General features: G+C 52.5%; 1 protein-coding gene across 1 annotated transcript; it reads right to left on the reverse strand.

The window, feature by feature from the left end:
- Positions 1-1,219: 1,219 nt before the first annotated feature.
- On the reverse strand, positions 1,220-13,832 carry LOC117078421 (nascent polypeptide-associated complex subunit alpha, muscle-specific form-like). Its single transcript, XM_033201981.1, is given in 13 exon segments — positions 1,220-2,661; positions 2,965-3,425; positions 3,427-3,679; positions 3,682-3,795; positions 3,798-4,561; positions 4,633-5,090; positions 5,144-6,236; positions 6,665-7,455; positions 7,554-11,257; positions 11,393-12,464; positions 12,514-12,984; positions 13,294-13,523; positions 13,829-13,832. Coding segments are annotated over 13 exon segments (10,302 nt in total). The 3' UTR covers positions 1,220-1,774.
- Between the last annotated feature and the right edge of the window lie 4,790 nt (positions 13,833-18,622).

Consider the following 18,622-nt stretch of genomic DNA (forward strand, 5'->3'; position numbering starts at 1 on the left):
AGAAGAGTATGCTCAGGCTGAGAGGAGTGGGGACAGTGTGGGTCTCAATGAATTCAGAACTCAAGTGCCAGCCCAGTCACTTTCTAATCATGTGATGATTATGTGATCGTGGGGTATTTGTCATGAGCTATAAACCTCAGCTTTTTCATCTGTAAAATGGGTTTGGTAATCCCTGTTCTGTAGAATTGCTGGGATGTATACACTGTGGGCAAAACACCTGGCAGAGAGCTTGGTACACCTTGGAATTTTAATAAAGGGCAGTTGTCATCAATATGATTAAACCCCAAAGTCTACCACTGTCTTTTGAGAAAAATTCAGCTCTTCTTTTTGTTATGCAAAACGACTCACAGAACATCTAGCTGAATATGTCATAGAATATGAACTGAACCAAAAGTTGGGCTTCATAAGTATAACTCAGGACATTTTCTTTCTAAAAGGATATATTGTATCATTCAGGTAAGGAGAGGCTTTCACAGCTGAATGCAACTCAATGACTATAGATTTTGAGTTAAGGAACTCCTTTTCGCCTTCCCCACTGATCATCCATCCAAAACACTAGTTTCATTTAAGCTCCACTAAAAATCTACACATTGCTTAGACTTGTCCACATTGCTTTCAGAAGAACCCAACAAAAAGTCCTGTCAATGGAATGGGCTTGGGCTCTCCCAGGCCTGGCAAATGAGTGTCAGCCTGGAGGCTTCTGAGCACATCAAGGAATTCTCACCACATTTCTCAGGAACCCTTGCAGATGATGGGGATCAATCACCTAGTCCTTGCACTGTGTTCACGCTCCCCAGTGACAGAGCCACAGGACACCTTCCACGACTTCCCCATGTGGAGACTCCTCTCTGCTTCATCCTCCACCCAGAGCCAACTGCTCAAGTAGTTTCCCATTCCATGCTTTTCTCTCACCTTCTGAGTCTGGGCCCTGCCACCACCCGGCTTCATAACAATCAGCTCCCACAGAAGCACCTGCATTTTCCCAACGCCCAAAACTGCCTTAACTCAGGGCCTTTTTACTCAAAGCCTCCATCTGGAGTCTCACCTCCCCACTCCTTTTGAAACTTACTCTTTAGATTGTAGAAAAAACCTTACCACATTCCTGAAATGGCTTGTGTAGCTACACTCTACCGTTTTAGGGGTAGGGATAAGTCTTGTTTTTAATAGTAACTTCACTACTAACAGTAATTTCTATGAGCAAATGCTGATATAATGGTCATCAAATAAATGAGCACTGACACTTTTATTTGTTACATTTTACTTTCTGCTACTTTCTTACATAAGTCAAGCAAACCAGGTATGTATCTTTAGTTTCAAGAACAACAAACTAAAGGGCCTGAGGAAATGCAAATATTAACAATCCTTTACTTTGTTCCACTATTTAACTGCAGAGATCCTTCACAGTTTCAAGAAAATTCGTACAGCAATACATTCACCTGTGACACATCACAAAATGAGGCAGAAGGTTTTCCCAATGTGGTGTGTTTGTGTGTGTTTTGTTTTTACAAAATATCAAACTGTTACTCTTAAACCAGATAAACAGCAATACACGTGTGACTAATATTCGTAAACTAAGATCCTGAAGCTATTTAAACCTGTCATTAATAGGAAAAGCATCTGAAAAATACCCAAAACGAAAACAGGTAAATCCCTCAACTGCCCATATGGAACAGAAATGCAAACAGCACTGTGTTCTCCCCAGCCTCACCCGGGCCCTCCACCACGAAGAAACTCGACTGCCCTCTTCAAACTCAGAGGGAAGAATCTACCGACTTCACTGAGAAGAGAAGCTGGGGGACACGACACTGGGGCTTGCACTGTCTGTGGCAGGGGAGTCATCTGTGGTGTCAATCATGGCCTGGGCTCTCTCTTCCACATCTTTCAAAGCATCCTTGTACGAGGGGGGAAAGGAAATAGGGACGGTATTGTTGAGCATGGCCAAAAACTCTACTACTTTCCTCTTACTGATTTCTGAATGAGCTCTTGGGCCCCACAGGAATTCGTAACGTGGAGGAGCAGTGTTGGGCACCTCCCGGTACTCTAGGTAACGCTCCTGCACCCAAACTTTAGTGAGGAGCTCCCTGGGCTCCCCAAAGATAAAGTGCTCCCTCCCAGCACGCACCCCTATTCCACTCAGCACATCCCAGATGACCTCCTCAGAGGCACAGGTGCCCTTCATGAAGATGATACTCAGAATAAGAATCAGGAGGCGGTTCGGGGGCATGCCCTGCTCATCACTCAGACTGCCCTCACAGCGGAGCTCTAATGTGTTTACAAAGATGTAGGAGCCGTCAGGGTCCACTTCTCTCAGGGAAATGCCAAAAAGAATCTCTATGAACTCACGGGCTTTCCTGAAGATCATAGGAAAGTAGCCCCTGTACCTGCTGATGACATTCGTCACCATCTCTGCCTTTGTGACAGGCTGCTTCGCTTGATATTTGAGGAGAAGAAACCGCACCAACTCGTCCACCTTTTCATCCAGTGTATAAGTGAACAAGGGCTCGCTCTCTATCAAGGACTCACTGTCTGTCAAGGACTCGCTCTCTAGCAAGGTGTCTGAGGTGCTTGTATCTTCATCTACTGGGCTGCTGGACTCTTCACTGAATGGGCTCAAGGAAGTGGAGGAGGAGGAGGAGCTCACAGCACTCTGGAGAGGAGACTGGGCAGGCCCCTCAGGAGGACTCTGAGGACTCACAGGGGAACTCTGGGAAAGACTCAATGAAGTGGAGGAGGAGGAGCTCACAGAACTCTGGAGAGGAGTCTGCGCGGGCTCGCTCTCTATCAAGGACTCACTGTCTGTCAAGGACTCGCTCTCTAGCAAGGTGTCTGAGGTGCTTGTATCTTCATCTACTGGGCTGCTGGACTCTTCACTGGATGGGCTCAAGGAAGTGGAGGAGGAGGAGGAGCTCACAGCACTCTGGAGAGGAGACTGGGCAGGCCCCTCAGGAGGACTCTGAGGACTCTCAGGGGAACTCTGGGAAAGACTCAATGAAGTGGAGGAGGAGGAGGAGCTCACAGGACTCTGGAGAGGAGGCTGAGCAGGCCTCTCAGGAGGACTCTCAGGACTCTCAGGAGAACTCTGGGAAAGACTCAATGAAGTGGACGAGAAGGAGCTGACAGGTCTCTGGAGTGGAGACTGGGCAGGCCCCTCAGGCGGACTCTGAGGACTCTCATGGGGACTCTGCAGAAGACTCGCTAAAGTGTAGGAGAAGGAGCTGAGAGGTTTCTGGAGAGGAGACTGAGCAGGCCCCTCAGGGGGTCTCTGAGGTCTCTCAGGGAAATCCTGGGGAAGACTCAGTGAAGTGGAGGAGGAGCAGATAATCACAGGACTCTGGAGAGAAGACTGGGAGTCCACTCCCTGAGGAGGACTGTGAGGAAAGCGGAGAGGAGAGAAGGAGACCTCCCACTCAAGAGGACTCTGAGGAATGTAGAGAGGACAGGGAATGCTCCCCCTCAGGAGGACTCTGAGGACTCTGGACAGGAGACTGGGAGTCCATCCCCTCAGGAAGGCTCTGAGGACTATAGAGAGGAGACTGGGCAGGCCCCTCAGGCGGACTCTGAGGACTCTCATGGGGACTCTGCAGAAGACTCGCTAAAGTGTAGGAGAAGGAGCTGAGAGGTTTCTGGAGAGGAGACTGAGCAGGCCCCTCAGGGGGTCTCTGAGGTCTCTCAGGGAATCCTGGGGAAGACTCAGTGAAGTGGAGGAGGAGCAGATAATCACAGGACTCTGGAGAGAAGACTGGGAGTCCACTCCCTGAGGAGGACTGTGAGGAAAGCGGAGAGGAGAGAAGGAGACCCCCACTCAGGAGGACTCTGAGGAATGTAGAGAGGAGACAGGGAATGCTCCCCCTCAGGAGGACTCTGAGGACTCTGGACAGGAGACTGGGAGTCCGTCCCCTCAGGAAGGCTCTGAGGACTATAGAGAGGAGACTGGGCAGGCCCCTCAGGCGGACTCTGAGGACTCTCATGGGGACTCTGCAGAAGACTCGCTAAAGTGTAGGAGAAGGAGCTGAGAGGTTTCTGGAGAGGAGACTGAGCAGGCCCCTCAGGGGGTCTCTGAGTTCTCTCAGGGAAATCCTGGGGAAGACTCAGTGAAGTGGAGGAGGAGCAGATAATCACAGGACTCTGGAGAGAAGACTGGGAATCCTCCCCCTGAGGAGGACTGTGAGGAAAGCGGAGAGGAGAGAAGGAGACCTTCCACTCAGGAGGCCTCTGAGGAATGTAGAGAGGAGACAGGGAATGCTCCCCCTCAGGAGGACTCTGAGGACTCTGGACAGGAGACTGGGAGTCCGTCCCCTCAGGAAGGCTCTGAGGACTATAGAGAGGAGACTGGGCAGGCCCCTCAGGCGGACTCTGAGGACTCTCATGGGGACTCTGCAGAAGACTCGCTAAAGTGTAGGAGAAGGAGCTGAGAGGTTTCTGGAGAGGAGACTGAGCAGGCCCCTCAGGGGGTCTCTGAATTCTCTCAGGGAAATCCTGGGGAAGACTCAGTGAAGTGGAGGAGGAGCAGATAATCACAGGACTCTGGAGAGAAGACTGGGAATCCTCCCCCTGAGGAGGACTGTGAGGAAAGCGGAGAGGAGAGAAGGAGACCTCCACTCAGGAGGCCTCTGAGGAATGTAGAGAGGAGACAGGGAATGCTCCCCCTCAGGAGGACTCTGAGGACTCTGGACAGGAGACTGGGAGTCCGTCCCCTCAGGAAGGCTCTGAGGACTATAGAGAGGAGACTGGGCAGGCCCCTCAGGAGGACTCTGAGGACTCACAGGGGAACTCTGGGAAAGACTCAATGAAGTGGAGGAGGAGGAGCTCACAGAACTCTGGAGAGGAGTCTGCGCGGGCTCGCTCTCTATCAAGGACTCACTGTCTGTCAAGGACTCGCTCTCTAGCAAGGTGTCTGAGGTGCTTGTATCTTCATCTACTGGGCTGCTGGACTCTTCACTGGATGGGCTCAAGGAAGTGGAGGAGGAGGAGGAGCTCACAGCACTCTGGAGAGGAGACTGGGCAGGCCCCTCAGGAGGACTCTGAGGACTCTCAGGGGAACTCTGGGAAAGACTCAATGAAGTGGAGGAGGAGAAGGAGCTCACAGGACTCTGGAGAGGAGGCTGCGCAGGCCTTCAGGAGGACTCTCAGGACTCTCAGGAGAACTCTGGGAAAGACTCAATGAAGTGGACGAGAAGGAGCTGACAGGTCTCTGGAGTGGAGACTGGGCAGGCCCCTCAGGCGGACTCTGAGGACTCTCATGGGGACTCTGCAGAAGACTCGCTAAAGTGTAGGAGAAGGAGCTGAGAGGTTTCTGGAGAGGAGACTGAGCAGGCCCCTCAGGGGGTCTCTGAGGTCTCTCAGGGAAATCCTGGGGAAGACTCAGTGAAGTGGAGGAGGAGCAGATAATCACAGGACTCTGGAGAGAAGACTGGGAGTCCACCCCCTGAGGAGGACTGTGAGGAAAGCGGAGGAGAGGAGAGAAGGAGACCTCCCACTCAAGAGGACTCTGAGGAATGTAGAGAGGAGACAGGGAATGCTCCTCCTCAGGAGGACTCTGAGGACTCTGGACAGGAGACTGGGAGTCCATCCCCTCAGGAAGGCTCTGAGGACTATAGAGAGGAGACTGGGCAGTCCCCTCAGGCGGACTCTGAGGACTCTCATGGGGACACTGCAGAAGACTCGCTAAAGTGTAGGAGAAGGAGCTGAGAGGTTTCTGGAGAGGAGACTGAGCAGGCCCCTCAGGGGGTCTCTGAGGTCTCTCAGGGAAATCCTGGGGAAGACTCAGTGAAGTGGAGGAGGAGCAGATAATCACAGGACTCTGGAGAGAAGACTGGGAGTCCACCCCCTGAGGAGGACTGTGAGGAAAGCGGAGAGGAGAGAAGGAGACCTCCCACTCAAGAGGACTCTGAGGAATGTAGAGAGGAGACAGGGAATGCTCCCCCTCAGGAGGACTCTGAGGACTCTGGACAGGAGACTGGGAGTCCATCCCCTCAGGAAGGCTCTGAGGACTATAGAGAGGAGACTGGGCAGGCCCCTCAGGCGGACTCTGAGGACTCTCATGGGGACTCTGCAGAAGACTCGCTAAAGTGTAGGAGAAGGAGCTGAGAGGTTTCTGGAGAGGAGACTGAGCAGGCCCCTCAGGGGGTCTCTGAGGTCTCTCAGGGAAATCCTGGGGAAGACTCAGTGAAGTGGAGGAGGAGCAGATAATCACAGGACTCTGGAGAGAAGACTGGGAGTCCACCCCCTGAGGAGGACTGTGAGGAAAGCGGAGAGGAGAGAGGAGACCTCCCACTCAAGAGGACTCTGAGGAATGTAGAGAGGAGACAGGGAATGCTCCCCCTCAGGAGGACTCTGAGGACTGGACAGGAGACTGGGAGTCCATCCCCTCAGGAAGGCTCTGAGGACTATAGAGAGGAGACTGGGCAGGCCCCTCAGGCGGACTCTGAGGACTCTCATGGGGACTCTGCAGAAGACTCGCTAAAGTGTAGGAGAAGGAGCTGAGAGGTTTCTGGAGAGGAGACTGAGCAGGCCCCTCAGGGGGTCTCTGAGGTCTCTCAGGGAAATCCTGGGGAAGACTCAGTGAAGTGGAGGAGGAGCAGATAATCACAGGACTCTGGAGAGAAGACTGGGAATCCTCCCCCTGAGGAGGACTGTGAGGAAAGCGGAGAGGAGAGAAGGAGACCTTCCACTCAGGAGGCCTCTGAGGAATGTAGAGAGGAGACAGGGAATGCTCCCCCTCAGGAGGACTCTGAGGACTCTGGACAGGGACTGGGAGTCCGTCCCCTCAGGAAGGCTCTGAGGACTATAGAGAGGAGACTGGACAGGCCCCTCAGGCGGACTCTGAGGACTCTCATGGGGACTCTGCAGAAGACTCGCTAAAGTGTAGGAGAAGGAGCTGAGAGGTTTCTGGAGAGGAGAATGAGCAGGCCCCTCAGGGGGTCTCTGAATTCTCTCAGGGAAATCCTGGGGAAGACTCAGTGAAGTGGAGGAGGAGCAGATAATCACAGGACTCTGGAGAGAAGACTGGGAATCCTCCCCCTGAGGAGGACTGTGAGGAAAGCGGAGAGGAGAGAAGGAGACCTTCCACTCAGGAGGCCTCTGAGGAATGTAGAGAGGAGACAGGGAATGCTCCCCCTCAGGAGGACTCTGAGGACTCTGGACAGGAGACTGGGAGTCCGTCCCCTCAGGAAGGCTCTGAGGACTATAGAGAGGAGACTGGGCAGGCCCCTCAGGAGGACTCTGAGGACTCACAGGGGAACTCTGGGAAAGACTCAATGAAGTGGAGGAGGAGGAGCTCACAGAACTCTGGAGAGGAGTCTGCGCGGGCTCGCTCTCTATCAAGGACTCACTGTCTGTCAAGGACTCGCTCTCTAGCAAGGTGTCTGAGGTGCTTGTATCTTCATCTACTGGGCTGCTGGACTCTTCACTGGATGGGCTCAAGGAAGTGGAGGAGGAGGAGGAGCTCACAGCACTCTGGAGAGGAGATGGGCAGGCCCCTCAGGAGGACTCTGAGGACTCTCAGGGGAACTCTGGGAAAGACTCAATGAAGTGGAGGAGGAGAAGGAGCTCACAGGACTCTGGAGAGGAGGCTGCGCAGGCCTCTCAGGAGGACTCTCAGGACTCTCAGGAGAACTCTGGGAAAGACTCAATGAAGTGGACGAGAAGGAGCTGACAGGTCTCTGGAGTGGAGACTGGGCAGGCCCCTCAGGCGGACTCTGAGGACTCTCATGGGGACTCTGCAGAAGACTCGCTAAAGTGTAGGAGAAGGAGCTGAGAGGTTTCTGGAGAGGAGACTGAGCAGGCCCCTCAGGGGGTCTCTGAGGTCTCTCAGGGAAATCCTGGGGAAGACTCAGTGAAGTGGAGGAGGAGCAGATAATCACAGGACTCTGGAGAGAAGACTGGGAGTCCACCCCCTGAGGAGGACTGTGAGGAAAGCGGAGAGGAGAGAAGGAGACCTCCCACTCAAGAGGACTCTGAGGAATGTAGAGAGGAGACAGGGAATGCTCCCCCTCAGGAGGACTCTGAGGACTCTGGACAGGAGACTGGGAGTCCATCCCCTCAGGAAGGCTCTGAGGACTATAGAGAGGAGACTGGGCAGGCCCCTCAGGCGGACTCTGAGGACTCTCATGGGGACTCTGCAGAAGACTCGCTAAAGTGTAGGAGAAGGAGCTGAGAGGTTTCTGGAGAGGAGACTGAGCAGGCCCCTCAGGGGGTCTCTGAGGTCTCTCAGGGAAATCCTGGGGAAGACTCAGTGAAGTGGAGGAGGAGCAGATAATCACAGGACTCTGGAGAGAAGACTGGGAGTCCACCCCCTGAGGAGGACTGTGAGGAAAGCGGAGAGGAGAGAAGGAGACCTCCCACTCAAGAGGACTCTGAGGAATGTAGAGAGGAGACAGGGAATGCTCCCCCTCAGGAGCACTCTGAGGACTCTGGACAGGAGACTGGGAGTCCATCCCCTCAGGAAGGCTCTGAGGACTATAGAGAGGAGACTGGGCAGGCCCCTCAGGCGGACTCTGAGGACTCTCATGGGGACTCTGCAGAAGACTCGCTAAAGTGTAGGAGAAGGAGCTGAGAGGTTTCTGGAGAGGAGACTGAGCAGGCCCCTCAGGGGGTCTCTGAGTTCTCTCAGGGAAATCCTGGGGAAGACTCAGTGAAGTGGAGGAGGAGCAGATAATCACAGGACTCTGGAGAGAAGACTGGGAATCCTCCCCCTGAGGAGGACTGTGAGGAAAGCGGAGAGGAGAGAAGGAGACCTTCCACTCAGGAGGCCTCTGAGGAATGTAGAGAGGAGACAGGGAATGCTCCCCCTCAGGAGGACTCTGAGGACTCTGGACAGGAGACTGGGAGTCCGTCCCCTCAGGAAGGCTCTGAGGACTATAGAGAGGAGACTGGGCAGGCCCCTCAGGAGGACTCTGAGGACTCACAGGGGAACTCTGGAAAAGACTCAATGAAGTGGAGGAGGAGGAGCTCACAGAACTCTGGAGAGGAGTCTGCGCGGGCTCGCTCTCTATCAAGGACTCACTGTCTGTCAAGGACTCGCTCTCTAGCAAGGTGTCTGAGGTGCTTGTATCTTCATCTACTGGGCTGCTGGACTCTTCACTGGATGGGCTCAAGGAAGTGGAGGAGGAGGAGGAGCTCACAGCACTCTGGAGAGGAGACTGGGCAGGCCCCTCAGGAGGACTCTGAGGACTCTCAGGGGAACTCTGGAAAAGACTCAATGAAGTGGAGGAGGAGGAGGAGCTCACAGGACTCTGGAGAGGAGGCTGCGCAGGCCTCTCAGGAGGACTCTCAGGACTCTCAGGAGAACTCTGGGAAAGACTCAATGAAGTGGACGAGAAGGAGCTGACAGGTCTCTGGAGTGGAGACTGGGCAGGCCCCTCAGGCGGACTCTGAGGACTCTCATGGGGACTCTGCAGAAGACTCGCTAAAGTGTAGGAGAAGGAGCTGAGAGGTTTCTGGAGAGGAGACTGAGCAGGCCCCTCAGGGGGTCTCTGAGGTCTCTCAGGGAAATCCTGGGGAAGACTCAGTGAAGTGGAGGAGGAGCAGATAATCACAGGACTCTGGAGAGAAGACTGGGAGTCCACCCCCTGAGGAGGACTGTGAGGAAAGCGGAGAGGAGAGAAGGAGACCTCCCACTCAAGAGGACTCTGAGGAATGTAGAGAGGAGACAGGGAATGCTCCCCCTCAGGAGGACTCTGAGGACTCTGGACAGGAGACTGGGAGTCCATCCCCTCAGGAAGGCTCTGAGGACTATAGAGAGGAGACTGGGCAGGCCCCTCAGGCGGACTCTGAGGACTCTCATGGGAACTCTGCGGACTCTCATGGGAACTCTGCAGAAGACTCGCGAAAGTGTAGGAGAAGGAGCTGAGAGGTTTCTGGAGAGGAGACTGAGCAGGCCCCTCAGGGGGTCTCTGAGGTGTCTCCGGGAAATCCTGGGGAAGACTCAGTGAAGTGGAGGAGGAGCAGATAATCACAGGACTCTGGAGAGAAGACTGGGAGTCCTCCCCCTGAGGAGGACTGTGAGGAAAGCGGAGAGGAGAGAAGGAGACCTCCCACTCAAGAGGACTCTGAGGAATGTAGAGAGGAGACAGGGAATGCTCCCCCTCAGGAGGACTCTGAGGACTCTGGACAGGAGACTGGGAGTCCGTCCCCTCAGGAAGGCTCTGAGGACTATAGAGAGGAGACTGGGCAGGCCCCTCAGGTGGACTCTGAGGACTCTCAGGGAAACTCTGGTGAAGACTCAATGAAGTAGAGGAGGAGCAGATGCTTACAGGACTCTGGAGAGAAGACTGGAAGTCCTCCCCCTGAGGAGGACTATGAGGAAATTGGAGAGACAGGGAGTCCTCCCACTCAGCAGGAATCTGGAAAGGAGACTGGAGGTCCTCCCCATCAGGAGGACACGTATGAGTCTGGAGAGGAGACAGAGAGTCCTCCCACTCAGAAGGACTCTGAGGAATCTGGAGAGGAGAAAGGGTGTTCTCCCCCTCAGGAGGACACTGAGGCATCTGGAGATGAGACTGGGAGTCCTCCTTCTCAGGAGGACTCTGAGGACTATGGAGAAGTGACTGGGAGTTGTCACCCTCAGTAGGGCTCTGAGGAATCTGGAGAGGAGACGGGGGAAAACCCTCAAAAGTACTTTGAGAACTCTCAGGGGAACTCTGGAAAAGACTCAGTAAAGTGGAGGGGAAGGAAGACGTCACAGGAATCTGGAGAGGTGACTGGGGGAAACCCTCAAAAGTACTTTGAGTACTCTCAGGGGAACTCTGAAACAGACTCAATAAAGTGGAGGACATGAAGGAGCTCACAGGATTCTGAGGAGACTGGCTGTCCTCCCACTCAGGAGGATTCTGAGGATTCTGGAGAGGAGACTGGGGATCCTTCCCATCAGGAGGACATGGATGAATCTGGAGAGGAGACAGGGAGGCCTCCCTCACAGGAGGACTATGAGGAAACTGGAGAGAAGACAGGGAGTCCTCCCCCTCAGGATGACTCTGAGGAATGTAGAGAGGAGACAGGGAATCCTCTCCCTCAGGCAGACTCTGAGGACTCTGGAGAGGAGACTGGGAGTCTGTTCCCTCAGGAGGGCTTTGAGGAATATAGAGAGGAGACTGGGCTGGCCCCTCAGGAGGACTCTGAGAACTCTCAGGGAAACTCTGGTGAAGACTCAATGAAGTGGAGGAGGAGCAGATGCTTACAGGACTCTGGAAAGAAGACTGGAAGTCCTCCCCCTGAGGAGGACTATGAGGAAAATGGAGAGGAGACAGGGAGTCCTCCCACTCAGCAGGAATCTGGAAAGGAGACTGGAAGTCCTCCCCATCAGGAGGACACGTATGAGTCTGGAGAGGAGACAGAGAGTCCTCCCACTCAGGAAGACTCTGAGGAATCTGCAGAGGAGACTGGAAGTCCTCCCCCTGAGGTGGACTATGAGGAAAGTTGAGAGGAGACAAGGAGTCCTCCCACTCAGCAGGAATCTGGAAAGGAGACTGGAGGTCCTCCCCATCAGGAGGACACGTATGAGTCTGGAGAGGAGACAGAGAGTCCTCCCACTCAGGAGGACTCTGAGGAATCTGGAGATGAGACAGGGAGTCCTCCCCCTCAGGAAGACTCTGAAGACTATGGAGAAGAGACTGGGAGTTGTCGCCCTCAGTAGGGCTCTGAGGAATCTGGAGAGGAGACGGGGGAAAACCCTCAAAAGTACTTTGAGAACTCTCAGGGGAACTCTGGAAAACACACAGTAAAGTGGAGGAGGGACTCACAGGAATCTGGAGAGGAGACTGGGGAAAACCCTCAAAAGTACTTTGAGAACTCTCAGGGGAACTCTGGAAAACACTCAGTAAAGTGGAGGAGGGACTCACAGGAATCTGGAGAGGAGACTGGGGGAAACCCTCAAAAGTACTTTGAGAACTCTCAGGGGAACTCTGGAAAATACACAGTAAAGTGGAGGAGGGACTCACAGGAATCTGGAGAGGAGACTGGGGAAAACCCTCAAAAGTACTTTGAGAACTCTCAGGGGAACTCTGGAAAACACTCAGTAAAGTGGAGGAGGGACTCACAGGAATCTGGAGAGGAGACTGGGGGAAACCCTCAAAAGTACTTTGAGAACTCTCAGGGGAACTCTGGAAAACACTCAGTAAAGTGGACGGGAAGGAGGAGCTCACAGGAATCTGGAGAGGAGACTGGGGAAAACCCTCAAAAGTACTTTGAGAACTCTCAGGGGAACTCTGGAAAAGCATCAATAAAGTGGAGGTGAAGGAGGAGGTCACAGGAATCTGGAGAGGTGACTGGGGAAAACCCTCAAATGGACTCTGAGTACTTTCAGGGGAACTCTGGAATAGACTCAGTAAAGTGGAGGAGAACAAGGAGCTCGCAGGATTCTGGAGAGGAGACTGGACGTCCTCACCCTCAGGAGGGCTCTGAGAAATCTGGAGAGGAGACAGGGAGTCCTCCCCCTCAGGAGGACTCTGAGGATTCTGGAGAGGAGACTGGGAGTTGTCGCCCTCAGGAGGACTCTCAGGAATCTGGAGAGGAGACTGGGGGAAAACCCTCAAAAGTACTTTGAGAACTCTCAGGGGAACTCTGGAAAACACTCAGTAAAGTGGACGGGAAGGAGGAGCTCACAGGAATCTGGAGAGGAGACTGGGGAAAACCCTCAAACGTACTTTGAGAACTCTCAGGGGAACTCTGGAAAAGCATCAATAAAGTGGAGGTGAAGGAGGAGGTCACAGGAATCTGGAGAGGTGACTGGGGAAAACCCTCAAATGGACTCTGAGTACTCTCAGGGGAACTCTGGAATAGACTCGGTAAAGTGGAGGAGAACAAGGAGCTCGCAGGATTCTGGAGAGGAGACTGGACATCCTCACCCTCAGGAGGGCTCTGAGAAATCTGGAGAGGAGACAGGGAGTCCTTCCCCTCAGGAGGACTCTGAGGATTCTGGAGAGGAGACTGGGAGTTGTCGCCCTCAGGAGGACTCTCAGGAATCTGGAGAGGAGACTGGGGGAAACCCTCAAAAGTACTTTGAGAACTCTCAGGGGAACTCTGGAAAACACTCAGTAAAGTGGACGGGAAGGAGGAGCTCACAGGAATCTGGAGAGGAGACTGGGGAAAACCCTCAAACGTACTTTGAGAACTCTCAGGGGAACTCTGGAAAAGCATCAATAAAGTGGAGGTGAAGGAGGAGGTCACAGGAATCTGGAGAGGTGACTGGGGAAAACCCTCAAATGGACTCTGAGTACTCTCAGGGGAACTCTGGAATAGACTCGGTAAAGTGGAGGAGAACAAGGAGCTCGCAGGATTCTGGAGAGGAGACTGGACATCCTCACCCTCAGGAGGGCTCTGAGAAATCTGGAGAGGAGACAGGGAGTCCTCCCCCTCAGGAGGACTCTGAGGATTCTGGAGAGGAGACTGGGAGTTGTCGCCCTCAGGAGGACTCTCAGGAATCTGGAGAGGAGACTGGGAGTTCTCTTCTTCAGGACGACTCTGACGACTCTCAGCGGAACTCTGCAGAAGACTCGGCATCCCAGCAGCAGGCATCTCCTTGTCCCCTGGAGAACACAGAATCAAAGAAGAGGGTAAGGATGAGGAAGAAGAAGAGGAGGAGGAAGAGAAAATGGAGGAGGCTACCTCCTCTCCCTCCTCTGGAGGATCCTCTGCATCTACCAACTCCAGTATGAAATTTGGCTTCTGGAAGCCTTGCTCAAAGCTGGGGCATGGAAGGTTTGGAAAGACAGGCACGATGAATATTGTTCAGGAGCAGCAGGTAAACGTGTGAGCACGAATGGCTATGATGGGATCCCACAGGACTGAGGGAGAGAGGGACAGTGCCAGTGGCCTCAGCTGAGAAACTCACCCATGATGGCTCTGACAAAGGCCGGCTTACAGCTCTTCTCTTAAGGTGTGCTCTAGGGCCTCACAGGTCGCCTGTCTTCCTAGGGGCTTTGCCTCCTGGGAACCTGTAGGAGGATGAGAAAGCACCTCAGGGCACAGCTGGCAGGCAGGGTCTGAGGCACCAGGAATGACAGTGGGTGGCTACGGGCTGGGTGCTGCCAGGTCTGCCCTGTTTCTGGGGGTAGGGCCGTTGGTACAGAGTCAGGCTGTGCACTCACCTTGACTCCTGGCAGTGTCTGGGCCTCCTCTGCTGTGGTGCTTTTAGGATGTATGTGTCCCTCACACCCAGGTCTTCAACTCCTGATTCCTGGAGCACCTGCAAGAGGAAGTGAGGGAGACCCTCCAGTTATGACGGCAGCTGGGGCTGGCCAGACTCCCAGAGTCCCACAGTTCTGAGGTTCGTGGCCCCCTCAGAATTCAATAAGCATTGTCACATGTTCTCAGACAGGGCCAGGCCCCCACCACTCTGCTGGCCCGAGGCAAAACCTCAGGTGAAACTCCACAGCGCTGAGAGCAGTGGGAGGTAATGAGGTGGCAGCCACCTCCCAGCACTCTACCATGGGGGCGGTCTGGGTGGCCTCACTTCTGATGCACGTGTGACCCCTCAGGCCTCACTCTTGTCCCCAGCAGGGCCCGGGAGTCTTCCCTCTGCCAGCTGGAGGCAGCTCCCCATGCTGACTTGCCAGGGGACCCCAGAACAAGGCCTCCCCCTCCCCGTCCCCTACACCCCTCACCCAGCAACGAGAGGGCGGCCGCTCAGCCTGAGCCGACTGGGGTGCTCTAGGAGGGCTGATTTGAGGAGCAGGGTGGGAATCTCCGGGAATCCGTCCTCTGAGGTGGGGTTTCCCCCGGTCCTCCTCAATGTCTTCCTATTTATTCCCTAGAGGGCCGGCACCTCCTCCCTTCCTCTGACGTGAGGACCCGTCCCTCAGCCCTCGGCTACCATCTTCCTTTCCGCAAACTCCAAGTCCCACGGCAGGGGTACAGCAAGCCGGGCGGGCTTCTCTCTGTGGTGGGGGGTCCCTCAGTTCTCCCTCGGGGCCCTCACCTTGAAGACTGGATAGGTCTAAGGCTCTTCCCTCTGCTGACCTGAGACGAGCCTCGTCACAAAATGCCTCAGGTTCTTCAGCCTCCCAAGATGGACGCCGGAAAGTACATCCGGGAACCCTGCCGGGGATGATCAGGATTGACAGCAGGGCTAGCGTGGGGCGGGGCCTCCTCTCAGAGGAGCAACCAACCCCCACTTGTCAGCCTCCTTTCCAGCCCTTCCTTCCCACCTCCAGGATGCGCTCCAGCCCTTCCTGCTCACTCCCTAGGCCTTGCCGGACTCGTCCCTCCCACCTCCCCAGTCCTAGACACTCACACCCCACCTTTTCCCAGGCCTGACAGCAGGGAGTGGCAGGGTGCAGCCTGCGCCTCCCCTCCATGTTGGGAGGTCACTGTCCTTCGACAGAGTTCTCTTCTTGTTGAGTGGCCAGCCCTGGGGCAACTCCCTCTGTTTAACCGAAGCTGCCCTCCTCAGAGAAAATCTCCCCTCTAGCTGACTCCCAAAGTGGGAGTCAGAAAGTTGTAAATCTGGGGACCCTGATGGGCTCCTCCAGAGTCGGCAGCAGGCACAGGGACAGGACAGGGGGCACTACCAGTCATGGATGTTCCCTTCCTGCCCTCCTGAGAGGCCGTGCCTGGACTCCTGAAACGGCCTGGGCTCCCTGCCTCTGTGCATCTGAGTCTTTCACCTCCGAACAAGCCCCTCCCATCCCTGAGACCTGCAAGGTGCAAGAGAGGTCGAATCACATCCATCCACGGGGGATATGGCCTCCCAGGCCCCAGGTAGGACTCCGCTGCCCTCCGTCTGAAATGGCGTGGGAAGGACCCTCCGTCTTTCTCAACCGATTATTCTTGACACGGCCTCCACTCCCTCCCTCTTCCATCCAGAGACTATTTTTCAGATCAAGGTTCCCATTTCCACGAAACCCTCAAGAGGGACTGGAGCACCCTTGCATCTCTCCCTACGGGCCCTGCCCAAGCCCTCCTAGGAGTGAAAATGGGCTGGTTTTGGAGGGTCCTCCTGTGTCCCTAGTGGGGTAGCTCACCAGTCCATCCTCTGTATCAGTCTGGGGATGCCTGGAAGGCCCCTGTCATGATCTTCTGCTCTCGTGATCTGAACTGAGACCAGAGCACAGCCTTGTCCTCTTTCTCCCCCCTAAGATGTCAGGAGACACCCCTGTGGGTCACCATGCCCCTGGGCCTCCCAGGGATGACAACAGGTGGGGAGCTGGTTTCTGTGGATCCTCCTCTTTGTGGGCAAGAAGTCTCTGCAGTTTTCCCTCAGAGGCCTCATCTGACTACTGGCTGCTCCTGGGTCTTCTATCCTTCCCAAGATGACAGTATGACCCAGGGAGAAAAATAATGTGACTTTATCCTGAAGAAAACTGTAAAATACTACGTCACCATGGTGATTAAATTAACATCATCAATGACAAATTGTGTTGGTACTCTGTGCCGTCGGTATGATATGATAAGAATGGCACTTGTTTTCAAAATCAAGTGAAGTCTCAGTGAACTGGCACAGCCAAAGGGCATTGAAGGAGACATGATGAAAAAATGTAATGGAGTATCCGCAGGGGATCCTGGGACAGAAAATAGATTTTCAAGACAAGGAAATATAAGTGAATTAAGTATGTTTGTTAATAAAGAAAGGATGTTTGCGTAGGAATAGTACCAGCTCTTTTTTAATAACCACGTGTTAACTTACTTGCCTCTGAGATAATCCCGTCTCCAAATAATGCCATATGTTAATTTCAACATAAGATTTTAGTGGGGATGCAATTGAATCTATAATAGCGGAAAGGGAATTGGCAGACCTATATGTATATTGTTACCCATGTGTAGTTGTAAACACACACATAAGCTCATATATGCATACATTTTATTTTAAAAATCACGTCTATCTTTCTCAAAATTCTAAATGAGCTTTTAAATGTAAACACCACATGGTTAATTGTGGAAACTACTGAATAGGGGGCTGAATTTTGGAGGAACTTTCCAAAGGGGAGAATTGTGATTTCTACCTCCTTTTAAAATATTTGCAATAAAAATATATGCAGTATTTATTTGTAAGGAAAGTATTGAAATAAGCCTAAGAAAAGGATGTTGAGCAGTCCAGGAGGCAGATAAAGTAACAGTAAGCTCATAGAACAACAACAAAAAAGCCTTGATTTTTACATGACTTAACACAAACTTACTTTTTTGTACATAAATTCTGATTTTAGTTGGCAGGGTATTATGGGCTGAATTTTGACTCTCCCCCAAAATTCATATATCCAAGTCTTCAAACCCAGTATCCCACAATGTGACTGTATTTGAAAATAGAAACTTTGAAGAGGTAATTAAGGTAAAATGAGGTCTTAAGGTCAGGTTCATATTTAATATGACAGGTGTCCTCATAAGAAGTGCAGATTATGATACAGACACACAGACCGAGGAAAAATCATGTAAGAATTCAGTGAGAAAGTGGCCATGAGCAAGCCACAGAGAGGCCAGGGAAGAAATCAAACCGGTTAACATCTTGATCTCAGATATTTACCTTCCAGAAATGTGAGAAAATACATGGGTATTGTTTAAGTCACCCAGTCTGTGGTACTGTGTTATGGTATAATAAACTAACCCACAGCAGGTCCTGGCTTTCACCTCAGCCAAGAATCCAAGCTGCTTTCACCTTGTAGCTCCAGGTCACAACAGATGTTAAGTGCTGAACAGAAACGAAAGCATGGGAGTGATGCACTGGCTTCTGTCTAACTACAAATGAACCAGCCAGGAAGGTGAGCTAGACAAGATGGAGACGGGTGCTTGTCATCTCTCCCATATGTTATTACGGTGCTCAATGAAAAGCAACTATTATAATTGATGACAGGAAGTCTCTTCATAGCTTGGAATTGTTTCTGGGAATGTCCGCATAGCCTTGAAATCTTCCAACTTTTTCTTGCACCTACAAGGTGACTGGTGGTTTCAAATACAGGATTACATCCAGTTTTAAAACAATTCTGTAAGTCTTGGCAGGGAGGGTCAACCTTATTCTCTCAATAGCACTTGGCACTGTCCTTTTAATAACCTATATAATTTCTGCAGGCTGAGAATTCTCTCATATTTTTGGTGTATGGTAAATAATCTACCCTCTGAGCCTCTGCTACCCTGCATATGACGGAACATTCCTGAACAGCTATACACGTGCCTGTGGCTCACTGCAAGCCAGGATTTTCCTGTGGAGCAGGTACACACACAAGAGACAGCGGAAGGATGTTTAACTATTGTTTATTTCTCATCAGAGCTGGCATGTCCCCCAAAGTACCCTGCTAACCTCCTAGGCAGTCTTCAAGATTTTGTTATTGTTTTTTTTTTTTTTTTTTTCCAGAAAATCACCTTCTAGTAGATCATTTAGAAAGCGATGTCTATAGCCTTTCCTCATCCACAAAGTTTATGAAGGAAAGATTGGCATTTGATCATCTACAAAAGCTTATTCATCTCTGTTTGTGTTCAGTGCCCTGTTTCAAATAATGCATCTCATTAAAATCATACAACAAGTATCAAATATTAGGAAGATTTCAAATAAGCTATATCTGACCTTAGGATTACATCCCTAAAACCCATATATTATGTGGCAAGTCAGATTTTACTCTGCAGCCTATTTGGTAATATGTTGATCGTGTGTTGAAGATGCCCAGCCTAGGTATGGAAATGTCACTATCCAAAGTGAATA

Source organism: Trachypithecus francoisi, unplaced genomic scaffold, assembly GCF_009764315.1.
Source record: "Trachypithecus francoisi isolate TF-2019V2 unplaced genomic scaffold, Tfra_2.0 Lachesis_group6, whole genome shotgun sequence".
NCBI classification, from domain to species: Eukaryota; Metazoa; Chordata; class Mammalia; order Primates; family Cercopithecidae; genus Trachypithecus; species Trachypithecus francoisi.